Genomic DNA, 24,967 nt, shown 5'->3' on the forward strand with positions numbered 1-24,967 from the left:
CCTTGAAAACACTCGGTACTTGCAGTTTCGGTGATGGGATCCCCATGGCATAGTCAGTTAAAACCATACACAGAATTGTAAGAAAGACTGCAAAATCACTCACTATGGATCGAACCTAAAAATAATGAAAATGTTGTGACTTGAGGGAAGGAGATGTAAATAACTGGGAATATTCAGGAACGGTCTTGGATCGCACTTTACAAACAAATATGATAAACATAATATGATGTTACATTGTATGCTCAGTATACAATACTAGAATCTGAATCCATATCTATGTCTCTTAGCCACACTTTTCAGAATAAAAATTTATTGAACAGAAATATTGGTGCTCATTTTCTTTCCAATATTTACTTAAAAGTATTTACTACAAGACCAAATATGAGAAAATGTAGAGCGTAGAAAAAAATATTATCTGGCCTGCATCTGATTAATTTTAGGATGCTCTCATAGACGTTATATTTTAACATCGTGAATCCATAGGACCATTGAATGAAATTACCTGCTTTTACTAAAGATGTATGCTCTAATTATTTTTACTTAAAGCATGACCACTAGTAACGTACACAACAGTGTGGGCAGATTTTGAATTTTCTGTTATTTAAAATGAATTTTATATAGGCCACTTTTCAAACCATTGTAGAAAGCCGCTGTTTAGCGGCTGCACAGGTCAGGGCGCACACAAGTTAGAGAAAGAGCCTCCTTAAGCGCTGGCCCTCCGTGCTTCTCACTGGTAGGGGACTTGACTAAGGAGGTCAGGCAAAGCACAGGCTCAGGCACACGGAGATCCACCTGCCCCTCCAACTTCGCTCTGTCTGGTGTGTGGCAATACGCCCAGCTTTTTTTTTTTTTTTTTTTTGTTTGTTTGTTTTTTGTTTTTTCTTTTAACATGGATTCTGGGGCTCTGGCTCAGGTTCTCATCCAGCAAGTGCTTTACTGACTGAACCATCTTCCAAGCCCTACAAGGACATTGTGAGTAATTATCCTTAAACAACTACCGGTACTCTTTGTTTTCTATTAGGATGCTTCTGAAGCATACACAGTACGTAGGATCACTGTTCCAACACATGGAGACTAATTCAGCATTGTTCAGGTTCAGGTCAGAGGTGGAGGAAACGAGTCTGTCATCCTAGCCAAGAAGAAAGCGGCAGGAAAAGCAGCTCTCTGTGGAAGAAACTCTTCCTGACACATTTGCCGAAGCAGGTTTTTTTTTAAATGTGTTTCTTAACCCCCAAACATTTGTTTCTTTGTTTTGTTTTGTGTTTTTCTATTTCAGCCCTGCCCCTTTTCATAGATGTCATGGACATTACTTTACAGTGTTAAGTACTGAACCCAATTTGTTCTCTGTTTTCTTGCCAATTATTCAGATACCAGCACAGTGGGTTAGGGGAAAGGATTGATGCTTTTAAAGGTGGATAAGAAAATAGTTCAAGTGCACAGTGCAGGGCTTCTCCATTTAGAGTGTAACCATGGCTCCTCTAGATATCTGTCAGGCTGCCACAGGCCACTGCTCACTAGGCAAGAAAGTGACAATCAATAAAATGCTGTGTGATTTGACTTTACAAACCGATACCTGGGAAAGGGAGTGTTGATCCTTTCAGTTAGAAGAAACACCTGCAAGGCTTGTACCATGTCCAGCACCTGTGTCACAAAGCGCTTCTTCATCAGCCCCCTTCCACCTTCATCTTCCCGTCAGCCTACATCTAACTCACCAATTCGCTCACAACAAAACCTTCCTATGGTACCTTCCTTAGTAACCCTCCTTAGTCCTTAAGCACGGAGGATTTCAGAACAACTGTGTTAGCTAACATTTGGATCAGGACTGTTCGAGCCCAAGTACCTTGGTTGGGAAATAACGGCTGGTCTTGAACTGCTTCAGGGTGGCTGACATAGTAACGGTGGAGAAGAACAGGATCACTGACCAAAAGAGAACATCGGGCACGTAGGGGTGGCCATGGCCACAGGCTCGCCCGACATACTCCCCGTGCAGCGATCTGCACTCCTGCAAGGGAAGGGAAACAGAGCTGGTAAGGAAAGCTCAGTGCTTTTCTTCCAGAAAACTAGCACCTGATCAACTGTAGCTGATACGTGGAGATTGCTCCTCGATGGCTCCCACAGGGCATTTAGCAGATATGATACCTACCTTCAAGGTTCTACTTGGAAAGGTATTAAGCCTAACATCTATTAAGTTCAAGATAAAAAGATAAAAAATGTATTTAAAGTGTGGTAGGTTGCATAATGCATAGTTTATAGTAACATCAGATACATGACGAAGCGTTTAAAGATATCGTTTTGATTATTTTGATGCCCATACCATAGATAGATATTTTTATTTGTATGTGATATCAGAGAAAGCTGAGGCATGGAGAGACTGAGCAATGCATTTCAGTCTCCTGCCTCATCAATGCTATGTGGTAGAGTGGGGCAAATGCACTGCTCCTGTGGTAGGAATTATAGATTATTAAAAAACAATAATTACTTTGAAAAACTAGTTCAAAATACCAGGAAATATCAGAAAATCAACTAGAAAACAATGATATACTAAAGAAATGGAATTTTTTAAATTTAATTTTATTTATGTATTTATTTATTACAACTCATTCGCTTTGTGTCCCTGCTGCAGTCCCTTCCCTTGTCGCCTCCCAGTATCACCCACCCTCCCTCTACTTCCCCTATGCCCTCTCTCTAGTCCTCTGATAGGGGAGGACCTCCTCCCCTTCTATCTGATCTTAGCATATCTGGTCTCATTAAGGCAGGCTGCATCATCTTCCTCTGTGGCCTGGCAAGGCTGCACCCTCCGAGGAAGGTGATTAAAGAGCTCATTTAGAAAGGCAAACAGGAGAGACATGAGAGGTAGGAGAAGACAAGGAAAAGGACAGGAGCCTTCCACAGAGGACCTCGAAAGATTCTACCCACCAGGGTATTGAAGGAGAAACTGAGGAGACTCGTTGCCAAACTTTGGGCAGAGTGCTGGAATCCTTATGAAAGAAGAGAGAGATAAAAAGACCTGGAGGGGGGCTGGAGAGATGGCTCTGAGGTTAAGAACACTGGTTTTGCTTCTAGAGGTCCTGAGTTCAATTCCCAGCAACCACATGGTTGCACACAACCATCTATAATGAGATCTGGTGCCCTCTTCTGGTGTGAGTACATGCAGATAGAATATTGTATACATAATAAATAAATCTTAAAAAAAAAAAAAGACCTGGAGGGACAGGAACTCCACAAGAAGAACAATAGAGCCAAAATACCAGGACCCAGGAGGCCTGAAGAGACTGATACTCCAACCAAGGACCATGCGTGGAGAGGACTTAGACCTCCTGTTTAAAGGAAGCCCACTGGCTGTTCAGTTTTCAAGTGGATTTCCTAGTAAGGGTACAGAAGCTGTCTCTGACAAGAAATGGAATCCGATATAGTAACTACTAAATTCAAAGAACAAATGATAAAAAATTATTACATGATCAAGGTAAAGTTCATGTTTCTCTGCTTCCCTGTGGACCTTCTTTTCTTTCCTTCCTTCCTTCCTTCCTTCCTTCCTTCCTTCCTTCCTTCCTTCCTTTTTTTCTCCCTTTCCTTTTTTAAGGAAAAAAGGAAAAGAAGAAAAAATATTTTTAATTACTGCCTTAGCCATTAGGTGGCAGCAAAGTCAAAAAGAATTTTAAGACAAAACAGTATTTTATAAAAGCATTAAATATCGTGAAAGAAAAAAAATATTTCTAAGTCATCTTAAAAAACTTTTGTATGAGAAAATTATATTACTTTATTCAAAATAAATAGAAATACAATGGCTTAAAGAACCCAGGAAATTATTTAATCTTCTAGGAATTTTTAATAGTACAAAGAAAATTTAGAGATGAAGTATTTCCACTGAATCAAATCTCAAGTGCCTGACTTCACTTATAGCTTTAAAAACTCCCCTGAAATATTTTAGAATAAGTAAGTGGTCACACTGTTACCTGAAAACAAGCAACCAAGCAGTAAACCTTCCTTGACACAGGTTCCCAAAATAAAGTTCTTAAGAAATCCTATCAAGATACTCCAACCAAGGACCATGCATGGAGATAACCTAGAACCTCTGCACAGATGTAGCCCATAGCAGCTCAGTGTCCAAGTGGGTTCCATAGTAAGAAGAACAGGGACTGTCTCTGACATGAACTCAGTGGCTGGCTCTTTGATCACCTCCCCCTTGAGGGAGAAGCAGCCTTACCAGGCCACAGAGGAGGACAATGCAGCCAGTCCTGAAGAGACCTGATAAGCTAGGGTCACAGGGAAGGGGAGGAGGACCTCCCCTATCAGTGGACTTGGGGAAGAGCATGGGAGGAGATGAGGGAGGAAGAGTGGGATTGGGAGGGTATGAGGGAGGGGGCTACAGCTGGGATACAAAGTGAATAAACTGTAATTTATATAAAAATTTTTAAAAAACCAAAAAATAAAATAAAATAAAATAAAAACTCTTACCAGATAGGAAAAAAATACATTAAAAGTGCCCAACAGACCCCACAGTGTCTTGTTAAGCTTATTCAGAGGACAGAAACATAGCTACAGAAAAACTACAGAATAATCCTCTAGGCTTTATTCATAGCTTTAATTTTCCTTCTGTAAAACTGAATAAATAAAATAGAAACAACAAACAACAACAACAACAACAAAACCCAAACAACCCAAAACCGAATCCTTGACTTTTCTAGTCTCTTTTTGTGTGCATGTCAGAAATGCTTTGAGTAAATGTCAGAAATGCTTTGCGTAATCAGCGTAAGGTGTACCAGGATATTTAAGCAGAGGTGGGGAGAGCCCCTCACGAAAAGTATTGATTGTGAACGCCTGCAGTCTTGTACGCACGTGTTAAAGGCTTCTAAACCTTCTTTGGATGTACACGGGTCGTATCCTCTCCTCCTCAGAAGACAGATACTAAGAACGATCACTCCAGTGCCATGTCCATAACAAACCACCCGCACCCAAGCCTCGTTATTTCAACTCGAAGCAAATTGTACTATTTTTTTTTTCTTGTTTTCCAGGGGATGGTGCTATGATTTTAAAAAGTAAATTTTGTGGCCTACAGATTTTGACATTTATTTTCAGTTTTATGCTATCTGTGTGTGCAACACACATGCACAGAGAGAGAGAGAGAGAGAGAGAGCAGAGAAAGAAAAAGAGACAGAGACTAAGAGACAGGGAGAGAAACAAGTCCTAAAATTTAAAAGTATAAACAAAATCTAAAACTTTTTCTTTCATTTCAGTCTAACGTGGTCCAGCATATAATGGGTATTCAAAAGATACTTGGTGACAAACATATTCTAATTACTCTTCCAACATATTCTATTTCAACAATTATGTAAGTTGGCCAAAATTAGAATTAAAATTATGACTATGATTATGAAAATAAGAATTTAAAGTTATGAGTATCTTTCCCTTGTATATGTACAGGCTAAAAAAAAGCATATTGAAACAATTTTCAAGCACCTGATAATCACTTTCCTTTCTTTTTTGAAAAGATTTTGCTATTATACTATTATTACAATATTCCTATCCCTTTTCCTTCCTCCAATGTTCCCATATACACCTCCTCACTCTCTTAAAATTTATGGCTTCTCTTACATCAACTGTTATTACAGGCATGCGTGAAATATTTTACAGTGTGTCTAAGCATTCTTTAGCATGGCTGACTTTGAGACGTGCTGACTATACTGATGTACATACACAGAGAGAGAGGTCTAAGTATACTAGCTTGCCATAAAAGTTGAATTAAATAGTATGATGAAATGAAATAATATATGACATGGAAAATATATACTATGTAAATTAAATGTTATATCACTATTTTTACAAAATAGTCACAATAGTCATCAATGTAGTGTTTCATTAATGACACACATTTGACAAATAATTATTGTTATGCTGAGAAAAAGCAGCATAAGCTTACTAATTTTCATTGACTTAAGAATCATTGGGTTTTTTCTTTTATGTAATATGTAATATCGATGCAGGTCTGTTTCTGGTCAAGAATATAAATTATCTATTGAAGATGCTGCTATTAACTTGAAAAATAATATGAGATTTCTTCCATAGCATAACCCATAGTAGAGAACTTTAAAAATTAAGTCACCAAATGTTAAATTTGCTTTGTGTCTAAAGCAATTTGCATAATCCTCTAGTTGATTTCAAAACTTCTATTGTCAAAAGCTGGGGGGGGGTAGGAAAGTGGGGAGGATTTTAGAGGAAGTGGGGAGGGGGAAACATATCAAAATATATTGATTTAAAATTCTTAAATAAATTTTTTTAAAAAAAATAATTCACTTATGGCTAATTACATCAGTGTAAAATATCTGTCTTTTAGAAGGCCATTGTTCAGGATTACCTAATACATAGAGTAAATTTTGCTATTTAGCATTAAATGACTCAGAGAATATATTATCAATTATTTTGTTAAATAATTCAGACTGGATTATTTTGAATTTGTACTGAAGAGGAAAATAGAAATAAAAGAAATGAAAAGAAGCTCTTTAGTTATAATTCAATTTATAAACAAGGAATCTTGGAAGAACACTCACTACAAACACATCCACCATGACCAGATCTAAATTCTCAATAAACTGAATTATACTTTCTTATTCACATCATCAATTCCTTGAAAATAACAGAGGACACTGCTGTTTTCAAGATGCCTGGATTTTAAAAGTAAAACTTGTGACCTATAAAATTCAACATTTAATTTCTGTTTTATGCTCACTGTATGTCAAACACACACACACACACTCTCTCTCTCTCTCTCTAGAGAGAGAGAGAGAGAGAGAGAGAGAGAGAGAAAATGAGAGAGAGCACGCACAGGAGAAAATTAAGGTCATAAAATATAGGCCAGGATTAAATTGTAAACCAAGAGTAAGTAATTTGCTTTTAATTATGAAAAACGTATATATCAGAAACAGGTAATAGGTCATATTCTTAACTAAACATATTTAGAGGCTTATAAAATTCTATAACAAGAATATTTCTATTTTCCATTAGCAGACTTAGTAAAATAGTACATATTTGATTAAATTATATAGAATTTGTTTGGCTTTGTACTGATACCTATAAGGAATTTTGAGAACACACAGGTAGGTAAGGTGGGATATTTATGTTTGTAACTGAAAGGAATAGGAAAAAGTGGGGCTACTCAGGGGTTTTTATACTTATTATAAAGAACACTTTTTTAAACCAAATTTCTTGTTTTCACTGAAGAGAAGTGAAGCTTGTGAATACAGATTATATGATATGCACACACATGAGGTAAAGAGTAAGGACAGAAAAATGTTCCTATGGGAAAAAAAATTACAAAGTGCCTAAGAGAATAAAACAAAGGTACAGAATTTAACCATTATAGACAAAAATATGTCTAGCCCCCTCTTTTTTTCTGAGAAGACTAAAGAATAAAAATGGAAATGAGAAATCTGTTGAGAAACATATGAGTTTTTTTTAAACTGTCATGTTCATCAGAGACGAGTATTTACAGAAAATATCAGGCTCATCCTCTCCCCTCAGCCTGTTCTGAACAGTGGGAGAAACATTGCAGAATAAAGTAGAACATCCAAGTCTGTCGTGTGCAAGGTAGAATGTGCCCCACTAAGACAGTTTCATTGAAGTCACTTGTTCTACTATATAACATCGACTCTAGCCCTCTTTTTCTGTTTGTGTAAATCTCCAAAGAAGCTTAGGCCTAGGAAAAGAATTCTTTTTTCATAAGGGATGAAACCCCAATTATGGATAGACTTTAAGACAAAGCTACCACTTGTATGGGTTTGTATTTTCAACATTCTTACCTTATTAGCAATAACTGATTAAAAATGTCAATAAAAGTCTTTACAGTAAATGGGGCATGATGTGACATCTTTTGTCATGTTTTACTTACTGACACAGTTAGGTTCCCCCAAATTATGTCAGAGGCAGAAATATTGGACTCCCTCCATTCCTTCAGTGTATCATTGTTGGGACTATGTGGCTCCATACAGTTACATCTGAAAAAGCAAAATAATTTCTTTTCTGAAATAAGCAGATATTTTTATTGTATCCAAAGCATATACCTGAGAATTCACTTTCCCTAGATAAAGCACATCATCTGACACGCATGTAGCTGGGCCATCCGAACCTCGCTTGGAAAGACTATGCCTACAGCCAGAATTAGCATGTTGGAATACTAGGCCATTTTTCAGCATGTTCTACAGTGAGGGACCATTCCAACATCCACTTGCCTATAACTTATAAACCACCTGAAAAATTACAAGTATCCAGTGCATTGTAATAAGATTAATCTACTTTAACCATTTGTGCAATAGCATTAATTAAAAATGAAGGTGACATTTAATTCATGCTCTAAAGGTCACGTATAACTTTACCATACAATTCTACCTTAGTTTGATTGAAGTGAAAACCCTAGATATCCCTTTGCTGATGAATGACAATTGTACTAAAGATCAAACAATCAATACACATTTTTAGTACATGCTGTGTGATAGATACTGAATATTACAGGCTCTGATATGGATGCTGAATTCATTCATAGTCCTTTTACCTTGTCTACTGTGGAGCATTTTCCCATAGAACATATTTCAAACGGTGCTTGGGCTCCAAGACAACCCACCTGGGCCACAGAGCTGGCAAGTTCATTATATTGCTGCTTTAGTTATGTTAATAAAACTGTAGAACCTGACTTCCAATGCTAAGATTGTTTCTATAGGAAAGTATCTCTCTGCTCAGGAAACACTCTCTCTCCTTTTCTACCACAGAAACTTGCTTTGCTCATTACATCGATTTTTTTCATTCTTTGTGGAGTTATATAATCTATCACTATAAGAAATCCTACTTGAGATGGGCTGTAAGGACAGCATAGTTTTGGCTGTCGCTAAAGGAAGACAGAATTTCTCCAACTGAGCTCACTTGGAGAGGGTTCCAGTGAGAAAGTTAGTGAGGAGGGTTTTAAGGCAATGGGAAATGGAAGCATTAGTTACCACAGGCAGTTACTGACTTCCACAGCAGCAGAGAGAATATGAGCAAAAAGAAACAAAAGTGCCGGAGCTGTAGCAATAGATAGTAATTATAGCTGTTCCTGAGTCCTAGACAAGTGATGCACTATGATAGAATACAGGTTTTTATGCCAGAAAGCTCAGCCATTGGACTATGTAACCATGGGCAAATGAGTTAACCATTCTAAACCTGTTTACTGTTATGGGAAATGGGATTTAAAATGCTTATTACCTACTAGAGCTAATATGAAGAAGAGGTTAACATTAACATTTCACACAGTGAGTGCTGTGTATCTGTCTCCATCTGTCTCTGTATGTCTCTCTCTGTATCCTCTTTCTCTTTGTCTCTACCTGTTCTCTCTGTCTGTCTCTCTGTCTCTGTCTCTGTCTCTGTCTCTCTCTCCCTGACCCTGGACTCTCTTGGTGGGTTTAGTACACACTTGGCTCTCTTTGGAATGTGGCTGCTCTCATCAGGATCATGATCATTACTGTTTTCTAGTTCCTTCTTCAGTCATTCATAATACATAATAATTGTTCCCCCTCACATAACATGAAAGGAAGATCAGTGCTTTCTCTAACGTGCTGGAGTTCTCTTAATTTACTTTCAAAGTAAACTTGTATGCAGTCAGTTCTACTTATTCAGATTCTGCATTTATATCTCCCATCAACTGTGGATTAAAAATATGCAGAGACCCTGCTGGGATGCTCAGACTCATAGCCAAACTTTGGGTAGAGTGCAGAGGAGCCTAGGGACGAAGGGGGAGATAAAAAGACCTGGAGGGGACAAGAGCTCCACAAGGAGATGAAGAGAGCCAAAAACTCTGGGCCCAGGGGTGCCTGCAGATAATGATGAATCAACCAAGGACCATGCCTGGAGAGGACCTAGACCCCCTGCTCAGATGTAGCCCATGGGCAGCTCAGTCTCCACATGGGTCCCCTAGTAAGGGGATCAGGGGTAGTCACAGGCATGAACTTGGTTGCCTGCTCTTTGAGCCACTCCCCCTGATGAGGTGGCATTATTACACCACAGAGAAAGAGGATCCAGACAGTCCTGATGAGACTTGACAGGCTAGGGTCAGATAGTAGGGGAGGAGGACCTCCCTATCATATAGGAGGGATAACGTAGTCATACCATACACCAAAATCAGGTTTGAATCCTTGTTTTTTTTTTTTTTTTTCTGACCCTGTAAGTCCTGCTCTTTCAGCTGTAATATGATGCTTCTAGATAGAAGCTGGTCCCATTTCTATCAGGATGGCTAGAACACTAGAAATGTGCCAGATATAATGAAGCAATCTCTATTTCACTATTCCTCCACTATTTCCTTTCCTTGGGACCTGTCTCCTTTAAGATATCCCCTCAAAATGTCCTGCCCTCCTGCCCCTTACCATGACTGTTACCTTCACCACCCTTATTCCTGCTGTTTGGTGTCCTGTTTCTCATAGCCTCACATAAACTTGGTAATGTAGCTTCCCCATTCACTTTGCTCACCAGGCATGAATTTCCTTGGGGCAGTGGTCTCTGCTATCTGGAGTGAGTGCACTGTGTTAGTGAACACAGTGTCATAAAGTGCTATGAATTCCTGGCATCCTATTTTCATTTCTGTGATAACAGTGATATTCTGGAAGTGCTAAGGTAGAAAATAATTTAAAAGTGGCAGACTCAAAGAAAAGACATATTTTGGAGTGTATCTTAGTTACCTGTGCCTCCATGGCAGGGCTCTATGACTAACCACTTTTCTCAAATCAGTTCCAAGTTGGAAAAATATTTTAGTATAAAATATTTATTTTATAATGAAGACATGAGTAGCCAAGAAAATCATTGTTCTTTCTAGAGTTCACACATGAGACATCTGAGCTCTCAGCAGTCAGGTTTTGTGGTGTGCATGCTTACATGGAAAGTTTAAGTTATCTCTGGAACTCAGCATGCAGCCATCAGTAAAGTGTCCATCTAGCAACATGAGATCAGGGGTGAACCCTAGTACAGAAACGGGAAAAAAAAGTGAATGATCTCTGGAAGCCCTGGAGACTCAAATGGGACTTCTGAATGCTGGGCATTCATGAGCTTAACTATGAATCAAGAATAAAATGAGAAAAAAATCACATCTTCCCTTGATAAGAACTCAATCCAAAGTATTTTGAGCCTGCCTAAAGTTTAAAGCAAAGAAATAAAATTTTAAAAAGAAGTAGCATCATGAGGGGATAAAACCTGAGTGAAGGACAAAGTCTTTGGTTAATTTCACCCAAGTCAACTTCTAGAGACTCTAGCAATACAGTGGAATTGCTAATACAAGACCATTATTTAGCTGCATAATCACTATATTGGATTTTCCAGCCAAAATCAAAGCAAGCATGTACTTGAGGGATTTTGGATATATCATTTAACCAATCTATGTTACCATTTCCTCATCTATAAAATGGCAATGACCGTCATCAAGTTCATAGGCTATGTTGACAGCAAACAAATTAACACTGGCAAAAGCCCCAAGACAGGATCTACCATAAGTAAATGTTTGTTAGGTGTTCTGTACCATAAATACGGTTATTACTATTGTGACAATCACATGCCCCTGGAATAAGAAGTAGAAGAATAAGGTTGGAGGAAGGGCCACTTCCTGCTTCATCATTGTTTTTCTCTCTATTATTACTACAGCTCGGTAGTTATAAACTTAAAGCCAAGAACAGTGATACCGCCACTAGTTCTTTCATTATTCAGGCTTGTTCTCTCCCCACTCTCACCCCATGCATGTGTCCAAACTGGCAATGTGGAATTCAAGATTATTTTTCAATTTCTGTGACTAAATTAATTGGTAATTTGATGGTGGTTACCCTTATTCTATAATTTGCTTTCGGTAGCAAGGACATTTTCACAATATTTTTCCTCTCATCCCATGAGCTTGGGAGGGAGGTTTTCCATCTTCTTACTTCTTCTACAGTTACTTTCTTTGATGTCTTAAAGTTTTTATTTTATACATCTTTCTTCCTTAGTTAAACTTATTTCAAGATGATGTTGTGGGATTCTGTGTTTAAGATACTGTGAATGGGATTGTTCTCCTAATTTCCCTAATTGTTGCCATTTGATATAGGAGAGATACTGACTTTTACATGGTAACTTTGTATACCATTACTTTGTTGAATGAATTTATCAATTATAGAAGTTTCCTGGCTGAGTATTTAGGTACTTTTATAGAGATAATTATATCATCTGCACATGGGCGTGATTTTACTTCTTCCTTCCCTATTTTGTACCCCTTTGCCTCTTTCACTCATCTTATTGCTCTAGCTAATGCTTAAGAAATATACTGAACAGGAATAGAGAGAGTGAACATTCTGCTCCATTCTTTAGTAGAAATGCTTTGAGTTTTCCTCAGTTTAACATGATGTTGGCTGTGGGCTTCCTGTATATTGTCTTTATTCTGCTGAAATACATCCGGTGTACCTAGATTCTCTAGGACTTTTATCATTCAAGGATGTCAGATTTTGTCAGAAAGCCTTCTATGCATCTACTGAGATGATCATGATTTCTGAAAATCAGAATAAAATGCCTTGCAGGAATGGATCGGTTGTCTTAAAATGCACCTTTTATAAAAACTTGTGTTATCCTTTGTGTCCTACAGAAAAGCAAGTTCTCTGGACAATCCTGTTTGTATAGATGGCCACAAAGTGATTATGTAACAGTGCAATCCAATGCCCTCATGCAGAAGCATTTGCTTTGGTTTCGTGACTAATGGAGGTGACCTGGCTTCTGTACACAAGTGCCTATGGCTGTCTTCTAGAAAGCATCATTTGCTACAACTCCCTTTAGCATTATCACTAATTTTAGTTCCTGGGCTATAGATCCTGTCCCTTTGCCTTAGGAGTTATTAATAGTGCTCTCCTTTCTGTACTCAATAGGAAGGGTTTGTGATTTCTTTGGTTTTTTTTTCAACATTTTTATTGACTAAATTAGTCCCTAAGAGTGCTTCATAGCAATCAATATAAAACAATATATAATATTACAGAATATAAAATTACAGAATCACATATTTGTAGAAGCTAAACATTTTTTATTTAAATAGTATTTTGATTCATAATAATAAAGTCACACCACAGAATATTCATCTTATATAAAAATAAATACATATACACACTCTTTCTACTTGATTTTTTCTATATGCTAACTAACAAATATAAAATATGTAAGCCATCAAGTTAGAAAGAGCATTACATTAGAAAACAAATTCTATCCCATTATGCCTTACTTGATATTGGTAAGTCAGAAACCATTAACTTATTTTTAAAGCAAATATTATCTCCTTCACAAAATCTGAATAAACACAAAATTATAGAAAAACAAAAATCCAGAGAAACTTCACTGGATGATGTGATGGCTTTTTATAGTTAAAAGTTCTCTGATTCAATGCTAGCTGTATTCTAGGTCAGGACATCAGCTTCTTGAGGTACAAAATGCACAGTATCTCAATATCAGTGCTGGGGTATTTTAACGTAAATTGAAACACCATTAAATATCACTGTAAGCGCTTCAGAATACACCCTTACATTTAGGTCAGCTCAGAAGCAAAGAGAAAGTGGGTCAGTACAGCACAGAGTGTGAACTCTCTAAGAATAGTCTTTCTATTTCACCAAAATCTGGTGTATGACATGTGGCTATTTGATTCATTTGTAAGGGAACAGGCCTCTTTTTAATATTGAGTAATGATGTAACTTTCTGCCTTCTCATTGTCTTTGTCTAGAAAATATGGAAGATAATTCTACTTGGGCCCCCAAATCAAACTATAATTACAGGGAAGTAAAAGAGCTGACAGTAGACAAGAAGAATAAATTGTTGACAGGCACTGTTAATGAAGGTGCATTCACATCTAAACAGCCCCCAGGGACACGGAAGATAGAAAGACGAAAGCATACCAGCTCCATTCCTGAAACTTTCACAGCTTATCAGAGTAGCAGTGAGAATGAAACATACCAACAATGAACTATTTTGGATACTACTGCTCCTGGAAACAGCACTTTATCATTAGAATAAGTTAGGTCACTTAACACATGACTGAAACTAAAACCCAAGTTCTTACCATATATGCAAAGGAACAAAATAGGAGCTAGGGAGTGTGACTCTAAAGTGTGGGGAACAAGAGCAAAATGAAGAAAGTACAAAGCTTCTGCAAACCACAAGAAACAATCAATAGAGGAAGAAGTGATAGCAGAAAGGGACAAGTTACTTAAACTATATTTCTGACAAGGTAAAATAACCAAAATATAGAAAAAAAAACCCTCAATAATCCAATTTAGAAGTAGACAACAGCTATAAACTGTTTCCTCCCCACCCCGCGAGGAAGACATGCAAATGTCTTCCAACCAGTATATGAACGAAACGCTCCACAGACCTGTCAATCAGAAACAAATTTAAATTACAGTGAGAAATCACCACACTCTAGATGGAATGAGTACTATCAAAAGATAAGAATGCTGGACAGAATATGGAAAAAAAAAGAACCCTTATATGATGGGAATGTAAATTAGTAAAATCACTGTGGAAAACCGTGTGGAGTTAGCTCAGACAATTAAAAACAGAACTATAACATAATCCATCAATACCATCGGTACTGGTTATATATGCAAAGAAGATGAAATCTAAGACACATTTGTACCTTTATGTTCATTGTATAACTAACTAGTCATAAGAGGCATGAAACAAAACAAAATTAAGTGCAAATCAACCATGAATAAAGAAAATTTTATATACACATATGTATATACATACACACAAGTGTATGTGTGTGTGAGAGAGAGAAAGAGAGAGAATAAGAGAAAGAGAGAAAATGAGAGAAAGCGAGATACTATTCCTCCATAAAACGAATATAATATACCATCTATATGAACATGGATGGTAATTGTGTTCGGTGAAATAAGATAGGAACAACAATAAAAACACTATATGATTGTAGTGAGAACTTTGGGTGTTTTAAAAACCCAGTTATGTTGGGAATATGTTTTCATTTCAATCCCAGGTGTGGGATATGGAGCTGCTTCAGACTGACCACATCAGGTAACTATGATTTGTCTCACGCTCTAGCAGGGGCGTGACTTTGCTGGCTGAAGATAATTAATGTTTGGAATTTTGGGGACTCTTCAGAGGGCATGTAATGCTAGAGCCCTGGAAGAGCTCTGGCAGCTGCTACTCCTTCTCTTGCGGCTGCTTGTCCCTGTTGCTGCTGGTCCCTGCTACTACTGGTTCCTACTGCTGCTTTTGCTGGTTGCTGTTTTGTTGGATTGATGATTGTTGGTTGGAGATACCCTGATGATAAAGATTGGACTTGTCCCAAGGAACCTGATCAGCAGGAAGTAGTCTAAAGAGATTACTTCCCTAATCAGCAGGAAGTAGTCTAAAGAGATCTATGCCCCTTTCCTCTCTATCCTTCTTTCTCTTGTACCTAGTGTTGGGGGTTTGGAAGGGATTGAGGTAAATGTTGGTAGGTGAAAAAACCCAATAAAATATCCAAAAGCCTGTACGAGACTGCACTCATATGTGGAAAATGTTAATGTTAATCTCATAGAGGCTCAAAACAGAATGTTGGTTACCAGAGTCTGAGGAGAACAGTAGGGCAGGGAATATTCATGAAAAAGTTCCATGAATAGTTATAAGCTATTGTTACATAGGAGCAAGAAGTCATGCTGTTCTGCTGCACAGCAGTCAGTGCAGATAATGATAACATACTATCCTTTTCCAAAGAGCTAGAAAAAGATCAGTTTAAATGCTTCCACCATAAAGAAACAATAATGCTGAGTATATAACTTTACACAGATTATAAAATATACATATTTATTAAAAGTTACCTATCAAAACGAATGTTATGTTAGTTTTAAAAACGATTTAGCTCCATTAGTGCAAGACTCCTTACACTCTGCCCAAAATTTGTCTCTGAGTCTCAACATCTGCTCTGATGCCCTGTTGGAGGTATCCTCTCAGAGGACCCTCTATAGTAGGTTCCCATCCTGTTTCCTCTTCCACCACTTCTGGTGTCTATCTTGTTTGCCATTCTGAATAAGATTTAAGCATCCTCCCTAAGGTCCTCCTTAGTGTCTGTAGATGGCTATCCTATATTACATGGTTAATATCTGCTTATTAGTGATTGTAAATACCATGTCTGTCTTTCTGCTTATGATCATCCTCACTCAGGATGATCTTTCCTAGTTCGATCCATTTTCTTACACGTTTCATGATTTTCTTGTTTTTAATAAGCTGAGTAGTATTCCATTGTGTAGATGTACCACAATTTCTGTATCCATTCCCCCACTGAGGGACATCTAGGTTGTTTACAGATTCTGGCTATTGCAAATAAAGCTGCTATGAGCATAGTTGAGCAAATGTCCTTATTGAATAGTGGGGCATCTTTTGAATTTATGCCTAGGGGTAGTATAGCTGGATCTTGAGGTAGCACTATTCCTAATATTCTGAGAAAGTGCCAGATTGATTTCTAAAGTGGCTGTACAAGTTTGTACTCCCACCAGCAATGGAGGAAGGTTCCCCTTTCTCCACATCCTCTCAAGCATGTGCTATCACTTGAATTTTTGATCTTAGCCATTCTGATAGGTGTAAGATGGAATCTCAGAGTTGTTTTGATTTGCATTTCATTGATGACTAAGGATGTTGAGCATTTCTTTTAAATGTTTCTCTGCCATTCCTCTGTTAAAAATTCTCTGCTTAGCTTTGTACTCCATTTTTAAATTGGATTATATGGTTTGTTGGTGTCTAATTTCTTGAGTTCTTTATATATTCTGGATATTAGCCCTCTATAAAATGTAGGGTTAGTGAAGATCTTTTCCCAGTCTGTAGGCTGTCGTTTTGTTCTGCTGACAGTGCATGGAGGGGACCTAGACCCCCTGCTCAGATGTGGCCTATTGGAAGATCAGGCTCCATGAGGCTCTCTGAATGATGTGATCAGGGGCTGCTTCTATCATGAACTCAGGTGACTGCTTTCTGATTACTCATCTCTGATGATGCAGCCTTGCCAGACCACAGAGGAAGAGGATCCAGGCAGTCCTGTTGAGACTTAACAAGCTATGGGCAGATGGCAATAGTTGAGAAATCCCCCTTTCAGTGGACTAGGGGAAGGGGATGAGGGAAAGAGGGAGGAAGGGTGGGACTGGGGAAGTTAAGGGAGCAGGCTTCAATCAGGATATATAATGAATAAATTGTGAAGAAAAAATAGAAAAAAAAAAAGCCCAATTTAACTCAAAATCAGGAACAGAAAATAAAGATAGCAAGTGTTTAATAAGAATCAAAAATTAATTTTTTAGAATTTATTTTATTTTATGTGTAAAAATGTTTTGGCTGCATATATTTATTATACACTACTGATGCTCATGGAGGTCAGAAGAGGACATTGGATCTCCTGGAACTGGAGGAATATTTTTGTTGTGAACCACCATGTGGATTTGGTGGTCCTCTGCATGAACAAGTCCTCTTAACCCACTGTGCCATCTCTCCAACCCCAGATGTTTCATTTATTGGTTGCTATTTGTTGATAAATATTTCATGGAGTGCCTACCCATATATTTGTTTCACTGTTAAGATAACATACAATACACAATTTAGAGAAGAAAAGATTTTTGTCAAGATTCCATAATAGTCTTTTTAAAGTAGCACTAATTGGAGTTAGTGGGTTATTAAAAGAAGACTTGGGCTTGAATTTGGGAAAAGGGGGTGTTGGGGAAACCTGGGGGAGTTGTAGAAGAAAATATGGGATACATACAGAGACATATTTATATGATATGTGGCAAGTTATTTACAGATACAGTGGCAACAAAAGTGTGCTCAACTATCCTGGTCCTACCATTGTAGAGATTAGTCTAGTGGAGGCACACAAGTATTATTCAACAAAGCACATGAAAACACAACAAAATTATGTTGGTAGTATGTCTATGTTATTATAGATGTATTTACTGCTGTATAAAAAAGGTCTCATGAGAGTCAGAATACAGTTTCCTCCAATCTGTCTCATTCCTTATTTCTTGACTAGTGAGTTCTAATTAGTGAATGAACTAGGAAAGCACCCTTCATTTTCATCCTGTATTTCTAGTTAGCATTTAGAGTTCTCTGGTAGGCTGACATCCTACTTCGCCAATTTCTTCCAGATGATTTCTGCACCAAGTCAATATTCTGTCTAAATTTTCAATCAGAACTTATTTCTGGATCTGCATATATTAATTAAATAGATAGCAATATATAATTACATATGTTCATTCTAGATTAAGATTCCTATGGTATGTCAATATATTCAAAATTTGTAGATTCAACGATTTTTTTTTTTAAATCTTGAAGACTATGTTATTAGAAAGAAATCCAAAGCAGGCAAACTATAAACCCAGCAGCTGCATAAAAGACAAGAAATGGTGAAAGCATGACATTTAAGCCAGCACAGAGGGCAGGTCAGACATATGGCAGACAAGCAGCCGAAAGGCAGGGAGGGGAGATCTAGAGAAAGAACAAATAAGTTCAAAGTGTTAGGAAAGGTTTGCTTAGAACAGAGATAGAAGTAAAAGGAAAAGTTAAGCCTTTCTGAGTACTTCAGAAAAGCGGGCAGACTTGCAGAGTAATACAATATCTTTAAAAAATAATTATATAATCAAGTAAAATAAATTCCAAAGAATATGTAGGCTGGAGAAGCATATACCAGGGGGAAAACTACTTGTTCTATTGGAGAGTACCTGGATTTAGGTCCAAGCACCTTCATAGTGTTCACAAAAGCCTTTAACTCTAGTTTCAGTGCATCCAACACCCTTTTCTGACCACCACAAACACAATAAAAGATCTTCTGGAGGTATCTCCATCCCTGATCTCAAGTTGTACTATGGAGCAACAGTAATAAAAATGGCATGGTACTGGCAGAGAAACACACTGGTGGATCAATGGAATTGAATTGAAGACAAAGAAATAAATCCATACAATATGGACACCTAATTTTTGACAAAGATGCCAACCCATACAATGGAAAAAAAGATAGCATCATCAACAAATGGTGCTGGTCTAACTGGAAGTCCACATGTAGACAAATATAAATTGACCCATATCTATCACCCTGCATAAAATAAAAGTCCAAGTGGATCAAAGATTTCACCATAAAACCAGACACACTAATTCTGTTGGAAGAAAAAGTGGGGAAGAATCTCAAACTCATTGGCACAGTAGACAATTTCCTGAACAGAACACCAACAGCTCAAGCCCTCAGATCTACAATTAATAAATGGTACCTCATGAAACTGAAAAGCTTCTATAAAACAAAGGACACTGTCAATAGAACAAAACAATAGTCTACAGAATGGGAAAAGATCTTCACCAACCCTACATCCTAGAGAGGGCTAATAGCCAGAATATATAAAGAACTCAAGAAATTAGACACCACATTCTAGCCAATACAAATAAAGCTGCTATGAACATGATTGAGCAGATGTCCTTGTTGTATACTTGAGCATATTTTGGATATAAGCATGGGTGTGGTATATTCCTAATTGCTTGAGAAAGACCCAAGATTTTCCTCAGCTGAGGAATGGATACAGAAATTGTGGTTATTTATGCAATGGAATGCTACTCAGTAATTAAAAACAAGGAAATCATGAACTTTGCAGGCAAATGGTGAGAACTAGAAAAGATCATCCTGAATGAGGTATCCCAGAAACAGAAAAACACACATGGTATATACTCACTTATAAGTGGATATTAGACATAAAATACAGGCTAAACATACTAAAATTTGTACATCTAAAGAAGTTAAGCAAGGAGGACAACCCTGGGTAAGACAATCAATCCTCATGCAGAAAGGCAAACAGGGTAGACATCAGAAGAAGGAGAAAACAGGCAACACCACAGGAGCCTAACCACAGAGGGCTTCTGAAAGACTCTACCCAGATGGGTATCAAAGCAGATGCTGAGAATCATAGCTAAACTTTGGGCAAAGTGCAGGGAATCTTATGAAAGAAGGGGGAGATAGAAAGACCTGGAGGGAACAGGAGCTCCACAAGGAGAGCAACAGAACCAAAAAATTTGGGTACAGGGGTCTTTTCTGAGACTTATACTCCAACCATGAACCATGATGGAGATAACCTAGAACCCCTGCACAGATGTAGCTCATGGCAGCTCGGTTTCCAAGTGGGTTTCCTAGTAAGGGGAACAGGGACTGTCTCTGACATGAACTCAGTGGCTGGCTCTGTGATCACCTCCCCTGAGGGGAGAACAGCCTTATCAGGCCACAGAGGAAGACAATGCAACCAGTCCTCATGAGATCCACTAGTCTAGGGGCAGAGAGAAGGAGAAGAGGACCTCCTCTATCAGTGGACTTGGGGAGGAGCATGGGAGGAGATGAGAGAATGAGGGTGGGATTGGGAGGGGCTGAGAGAGGGCACTATAGCTGAGTTACAAAGTGAATAAACTGTAGTTAATAAAAAAGAAATTAGGCATAAAAAACCAAATAATCGAATTAAAAATAAGGTACAGACCTAAGCAGAGGATTCTCAACAGAGGAATATTAAATGACAGAGAAACACTTAAATGCTCAACATCCTGAGTCATCAGGGAAGTGCAAATCAAAACAACTCTGAGATTCCATCTTACACCTATCAGAATGGCTAAGATCAAAAACTCAAGTAATAACACATGCTGGAGAGGATGTGAAGAAAGGAGAACCCTCCTCCATTGCTGGTGGGAGTGCAAACTTGTACAACTACTTTAGAAATGAATCTGGCACTTTCTCAGAATATTAGGAATAGTGCTACCTCAAGATCCAGCTAAACTACTCCTAGGCATATATACAAAAGATGCCCCACTATTCAATATGGACATTTGCTCAACTATGCTCATAGCAGCTTTATTTGCAATAGCCAGAATCTGGAAACAACCTAGATGTCCCGCAGGGGAGGAATGGATACAGAAATTGTGGTACATCTACACAATGGAATACTACTCAGCTTATTAAAAACAAGGAAATCATGAAATTTGCAGGAAAATGGATGGAACTGAAAGTATTTTTAAATTTAACTGTAGTTCATGTGGCAAGCCGTGGCTATTAAGTTGCCACGCCTAAAAGATGGCGCCCGCCGGATGTACTGACTGCTGATAAACAAGTCCGTGTTTGGTCAAGGCGAGCGCTACACTGGCCCATTGGCTGCCTGCTGCAGGTCTGATGAGTGAGCGTGGCTGGCTGTGATTGGCTGATGTGGTTGCCTATATAATTGGGAAGGGCCCTGGGTCCGGGGGGGGGGGGGGCGGAGAGAGAAGAAGCTTGCAAATGCCTGAATAAACTGCTTGAGGAAGAGCTGGTGGTTGCGTCTTTCTTGCTGGACGAGACAGGCGCGGCAAGTTTACATATATATAGGGAAACTCTAGTAATAGAGCCTGAATTTTGCTTTAATTTATATATTAGCAAAGGTAATGCATACTTTAAAAATATTAGCTTTTAAGTTAGTATAAAAAATAATGGATTTCACTATGGCATTTTTACTTTCTCATGTATTGTCCAGCAAGACCAGCACCCACTTGCTAGTTTACTTCCCCATGATGATCCCGTTCTCTTTTATTGTCACATGCTGCATTCTTACTCTTTCTTTTATTAATCATCCTTGAAAACATTATTATTATTTACTAAAGAAACAATCTACCTTATACAAGCATAACATTGTATTTTCGCCATTTCTTAAAATCAAAGCAATCAGGGAAAATGATTCCCTCAAGCTCATTACTTATTGCTAACATGACATTCAGTTTGATCATCTGGTGTAAAATATATGAAAAAAAATCAATACATTATTTTGACACTTGTTCTTTGCATAATAAAGTAACTGCAGAGACTGTTACTCCAACTAAGGTCCATATATGGAGAGGACCTAGATCCCCTGCTCCGAGGAAGCCCATTGGCTGCTCAGTTTCCAAGTGGGTCCCCTCTTAAGGGGGGGAGGGCAGAGGCTGTCTCTGACATGAACTCAGTGGCCAGCTCTTTGATCACCTACCTCTGAGGGGTGCAGTCTTGCCAGGCCACAGAAGAAGATGATGTAACTAGTTCTGATGAGACCTGATAGGCTAGGGCCAGATAGAAGGAGAGGAGGACCTCCCCTATCAGTGGACTATGGAAGGGGCCTAGGGAGAGAAGGGGGAGAGAAGAAGGGACTGGGAGGGGCCAAGGAGGGGGCTACAGCAGGGATATAGGGTGAATAAATGTAATAAATAAATAAATAAATAAATGTGAAAAAATAAAAAAATAAAGGAATGTGTATCTTTTTTTTTTAAATTATAAGGTCTAAATTTATTACACTGTAATGATAAGATGCCAGAAAAACTAGGAAAGTTTTGTTGCTGTTGTTTATTCAAATCAAGAACATTTTGTTGTTTGGTTGGTACACCATAGAGAAATCAGTGGCCACAGGTATGATGTATAGGGTTGCGGTCCAAAGCTTGGTGCTGGCTCTTAAAGACAAGCACCATATTCTCTAGGAAAAATAGCAGAGTGTGGGAAGATGGCCATTTAAGCTTGCTAATGTTTAAACAAGCAGAAATAAGCCTAATTCAGGAAGTAAAAGTAAGTAATGTCACATTAGAAGGCACAAAATCAAAGTATATCTGAAGTAAAGAACCTAAGGATGCTGGCTTTTCCCCCAAGGTCTTCTTCCTGAATTAAACATATGGCATATGTAGTATAACATACATTAGATTACAGGAACATTCAATTTGTAAAAATCCCAGTCTCAGATACAGTGTGTCCAGGATATAACATTTTTTAAGAACTTTTTAAATGAAACCTGTGAAAAAATGAAGCCACTGTTATCTAATGTAAAACACTTTAGTTGGGCATTAGTGTAATGAGCCTTAAAAACTAATGGTACTAAGAAAATCACTACAATGTCACGCAGACTCCACAAAGCAGACAGATTACACCACACACTGCTGTAATAAAATGGCTGTTGTTAGCAGCCACTTTTAAAATTTCTATAGAACACATGACTAAAATAGTATGACAATTAACAAAAAAGGTTGACCCTGCTTTCCTAGCAAGTCACGACAATATCTGATAAAAATCCACACATTCATAAAAATGTACAAGTTACAAAAATAATTTTAATGGTAGAATTTAACGGATCTGTATATTCAAACTGAAGTACATGTGGCAAACAATAATAATGTAGGAAGAAGAAAAAAAAAAAAGGATTCAGCATAGCAGCAGCACCTGGTCGGTACTGTGCCCAAGGAGACTGTCATTCAGCTTCTGTTAGGCCATTTCAGGTGCCACTGACAGTAAAACTTTACTGTTCATTATCTTGAATCAGCCTTTCTGCTCTTTCTACCTCCTTAATTTTGGTGAAGGGGTATGTGTGGACAAGGCACAGAGAACAACACATTTTCACGCTTAGCCTTCACACAGCCAGGTACTTTCACACAGCTTGTGCTCTCGAGAAAATGTGAGTACTGCTTAATGACCACAGATGAGCTACAGGTGCAAGATGACAGCAATCCCGATTTCTGCTGTACCAAAATTAGAAAGATCTAATTCATCTTTAGTTTTTAAGTGTAATATCTTCTTCAGCAATTAATACTTAAATATTTTTATCCCAAACATCTAAAATAAAAATTCAACTTAAGTGTGTTGGTTTTCATATTTTTTTAAATTTTATTTTATTTATTTTTGAGATTTATTTATTTTTTTATTAATTACAATTTATTCATTTTGTATCCCAGCTGTAGCCCCCTCCCTGGTCCCCTCCCAACCCTCCCCTCCCTCCACTCCTCCCATGACCCTCCCCCCAGCCCACTGATAGGGAAGGTCTTCCTCCTGCTCCATCTGACTCTAGCTTATCAGGTCTCATCAGGAGTGGCTGCATTGTCTTCCTCGGTGGCCTGGTAAGGCTGCTTCCCCCTCAGGGGGAGGTGATCACAGAGCCAGCCACTGAGTTCATGTCAGAGACAGTCCCTGTTCCCCTTACTAGGGTACCCATTTGGAGACTGAGCTGCCATGGGCTACATCTGTGCAGGGGTTCTAGGTTTTCATCCTTTTTAAATCACAGTTTCAAACAGCAACGACAACTTAGACTCTAAAAATTTCTTTCACTTAGTTACTTTAAATCTGAACCTAAAAGCAGAGCAAAACGATACAGTTTGGAAAAACAGAACCAATCTGTATTTGTACTGACTTGGTTAATTATGTGTTTATTTTATGAAACACTTGACAAACAGAGCTTTAGAACGATGTTCTTGGCAGAGATGCTGTAATGAGAACCCAAGAATCAGATGTGCGGCTGATTAGATGACTTAAAATCCTATTCAGCTCTTCAGCCAGAATGTAGGTCATGAATCAATTTAAGGCACACTCTCTACTGAGTAAGGTCTTCGTATTTCTTAGACAATAGCAACATTTGTGAGAAGAAGAGACTGGCAGCCCAGAGTGGAAATCGGACTTACGAGTACTGCGTCAGCAGTTCCAAATCGTTGTGCATATTGATTGGATAGGCTTCGCTGAGCTCAAACAACTTCTCCAGGGCTTCATAGATAAAAATGATGCAGATGAGAGATGCAAAGGCTTCTTCAGTAAACCGGGTGATATAGCAGACAAGGGAACTCGCATCGGTGGCCACAAGTATGATGCATAAGGTTGCAGTCCAAAGCCCGATGCTGGCTCTTAAAGACAAGTAGGACAGCCCATATTCTCTAGAAAAAATAGCAGAGTGTGGGAAGATGGCCATTTAAGCTTGCTAACGTTTAGACAGACAGAAATAAGCCTAATTCAGGAAGTAAAAGGAAGAAATGTCACATCCCATAAGTCTCTGAACTCAAGATTTTGTCTATAGAGAAATCTAAGGGAACAAAATAATGGAGATTTCTCAGTGCTTAAAATGAAATATTGTGCATTATAAATTTTACATGCACAATATATGCACAAATATTTTAACTTTTCCTGCATTTCCATTGACAGACAAAAATGACAAACTGAATCATCCCAGCT

At 38.1% G+C, this 24,967-nt stretch overlaps 1 protein-coding gene across 5 annotated transcripts in view; it reads right to left on the reverse strand.

Annotated features, from left to right (window-relative positions):
• Slc4a10 (solute carrier family 4 member 10) overlaps positions 1-24,967 on the reverse strand; it is a 295,608-nt gene that overhangs the window by 44,975 nt on the left and 225,666 nt on the right. For all 5 annotated transcript variants that reach the window (XM_055599957.1, XM_055599954.1, XM_055599956.1 and 2 more), the window contains 4 exons: positions 24,427-24,672; positions 7,883-7,988; positions 1,841-2,002; positions 2-115 (listed from right to left, as the gene is read on the reverse strand). In XM_055599957.1, the coding sequence (XP_055455932.1) occupies positions 2-115; positions 1,841-2,002; positions 7,883-7,988; positions 24,427-24,672 (628 nt within the window). The remainder of the gene's footprint in view (position 1; positions 116-1,840; positions 2,003-7,882; positions 7,989-24,426; positions 24,673-24,967) is intronic.

The sequence above is a fragment of the Psammomys obesus genome, unplaced genomic scaffold (genome assembly GCF_907164565.1).
Source record: "Psammomys obesus unplaced genomic scaffold, mPsaObe1.curated_primary_1811, whole genome shotgun sequence".
NCBI classification, from domain to species: Eukaryota; Metazoa; Chordata; class Mammalia; order Rodentia; family Muridae; genus Psammomys; species Psammomys obesus.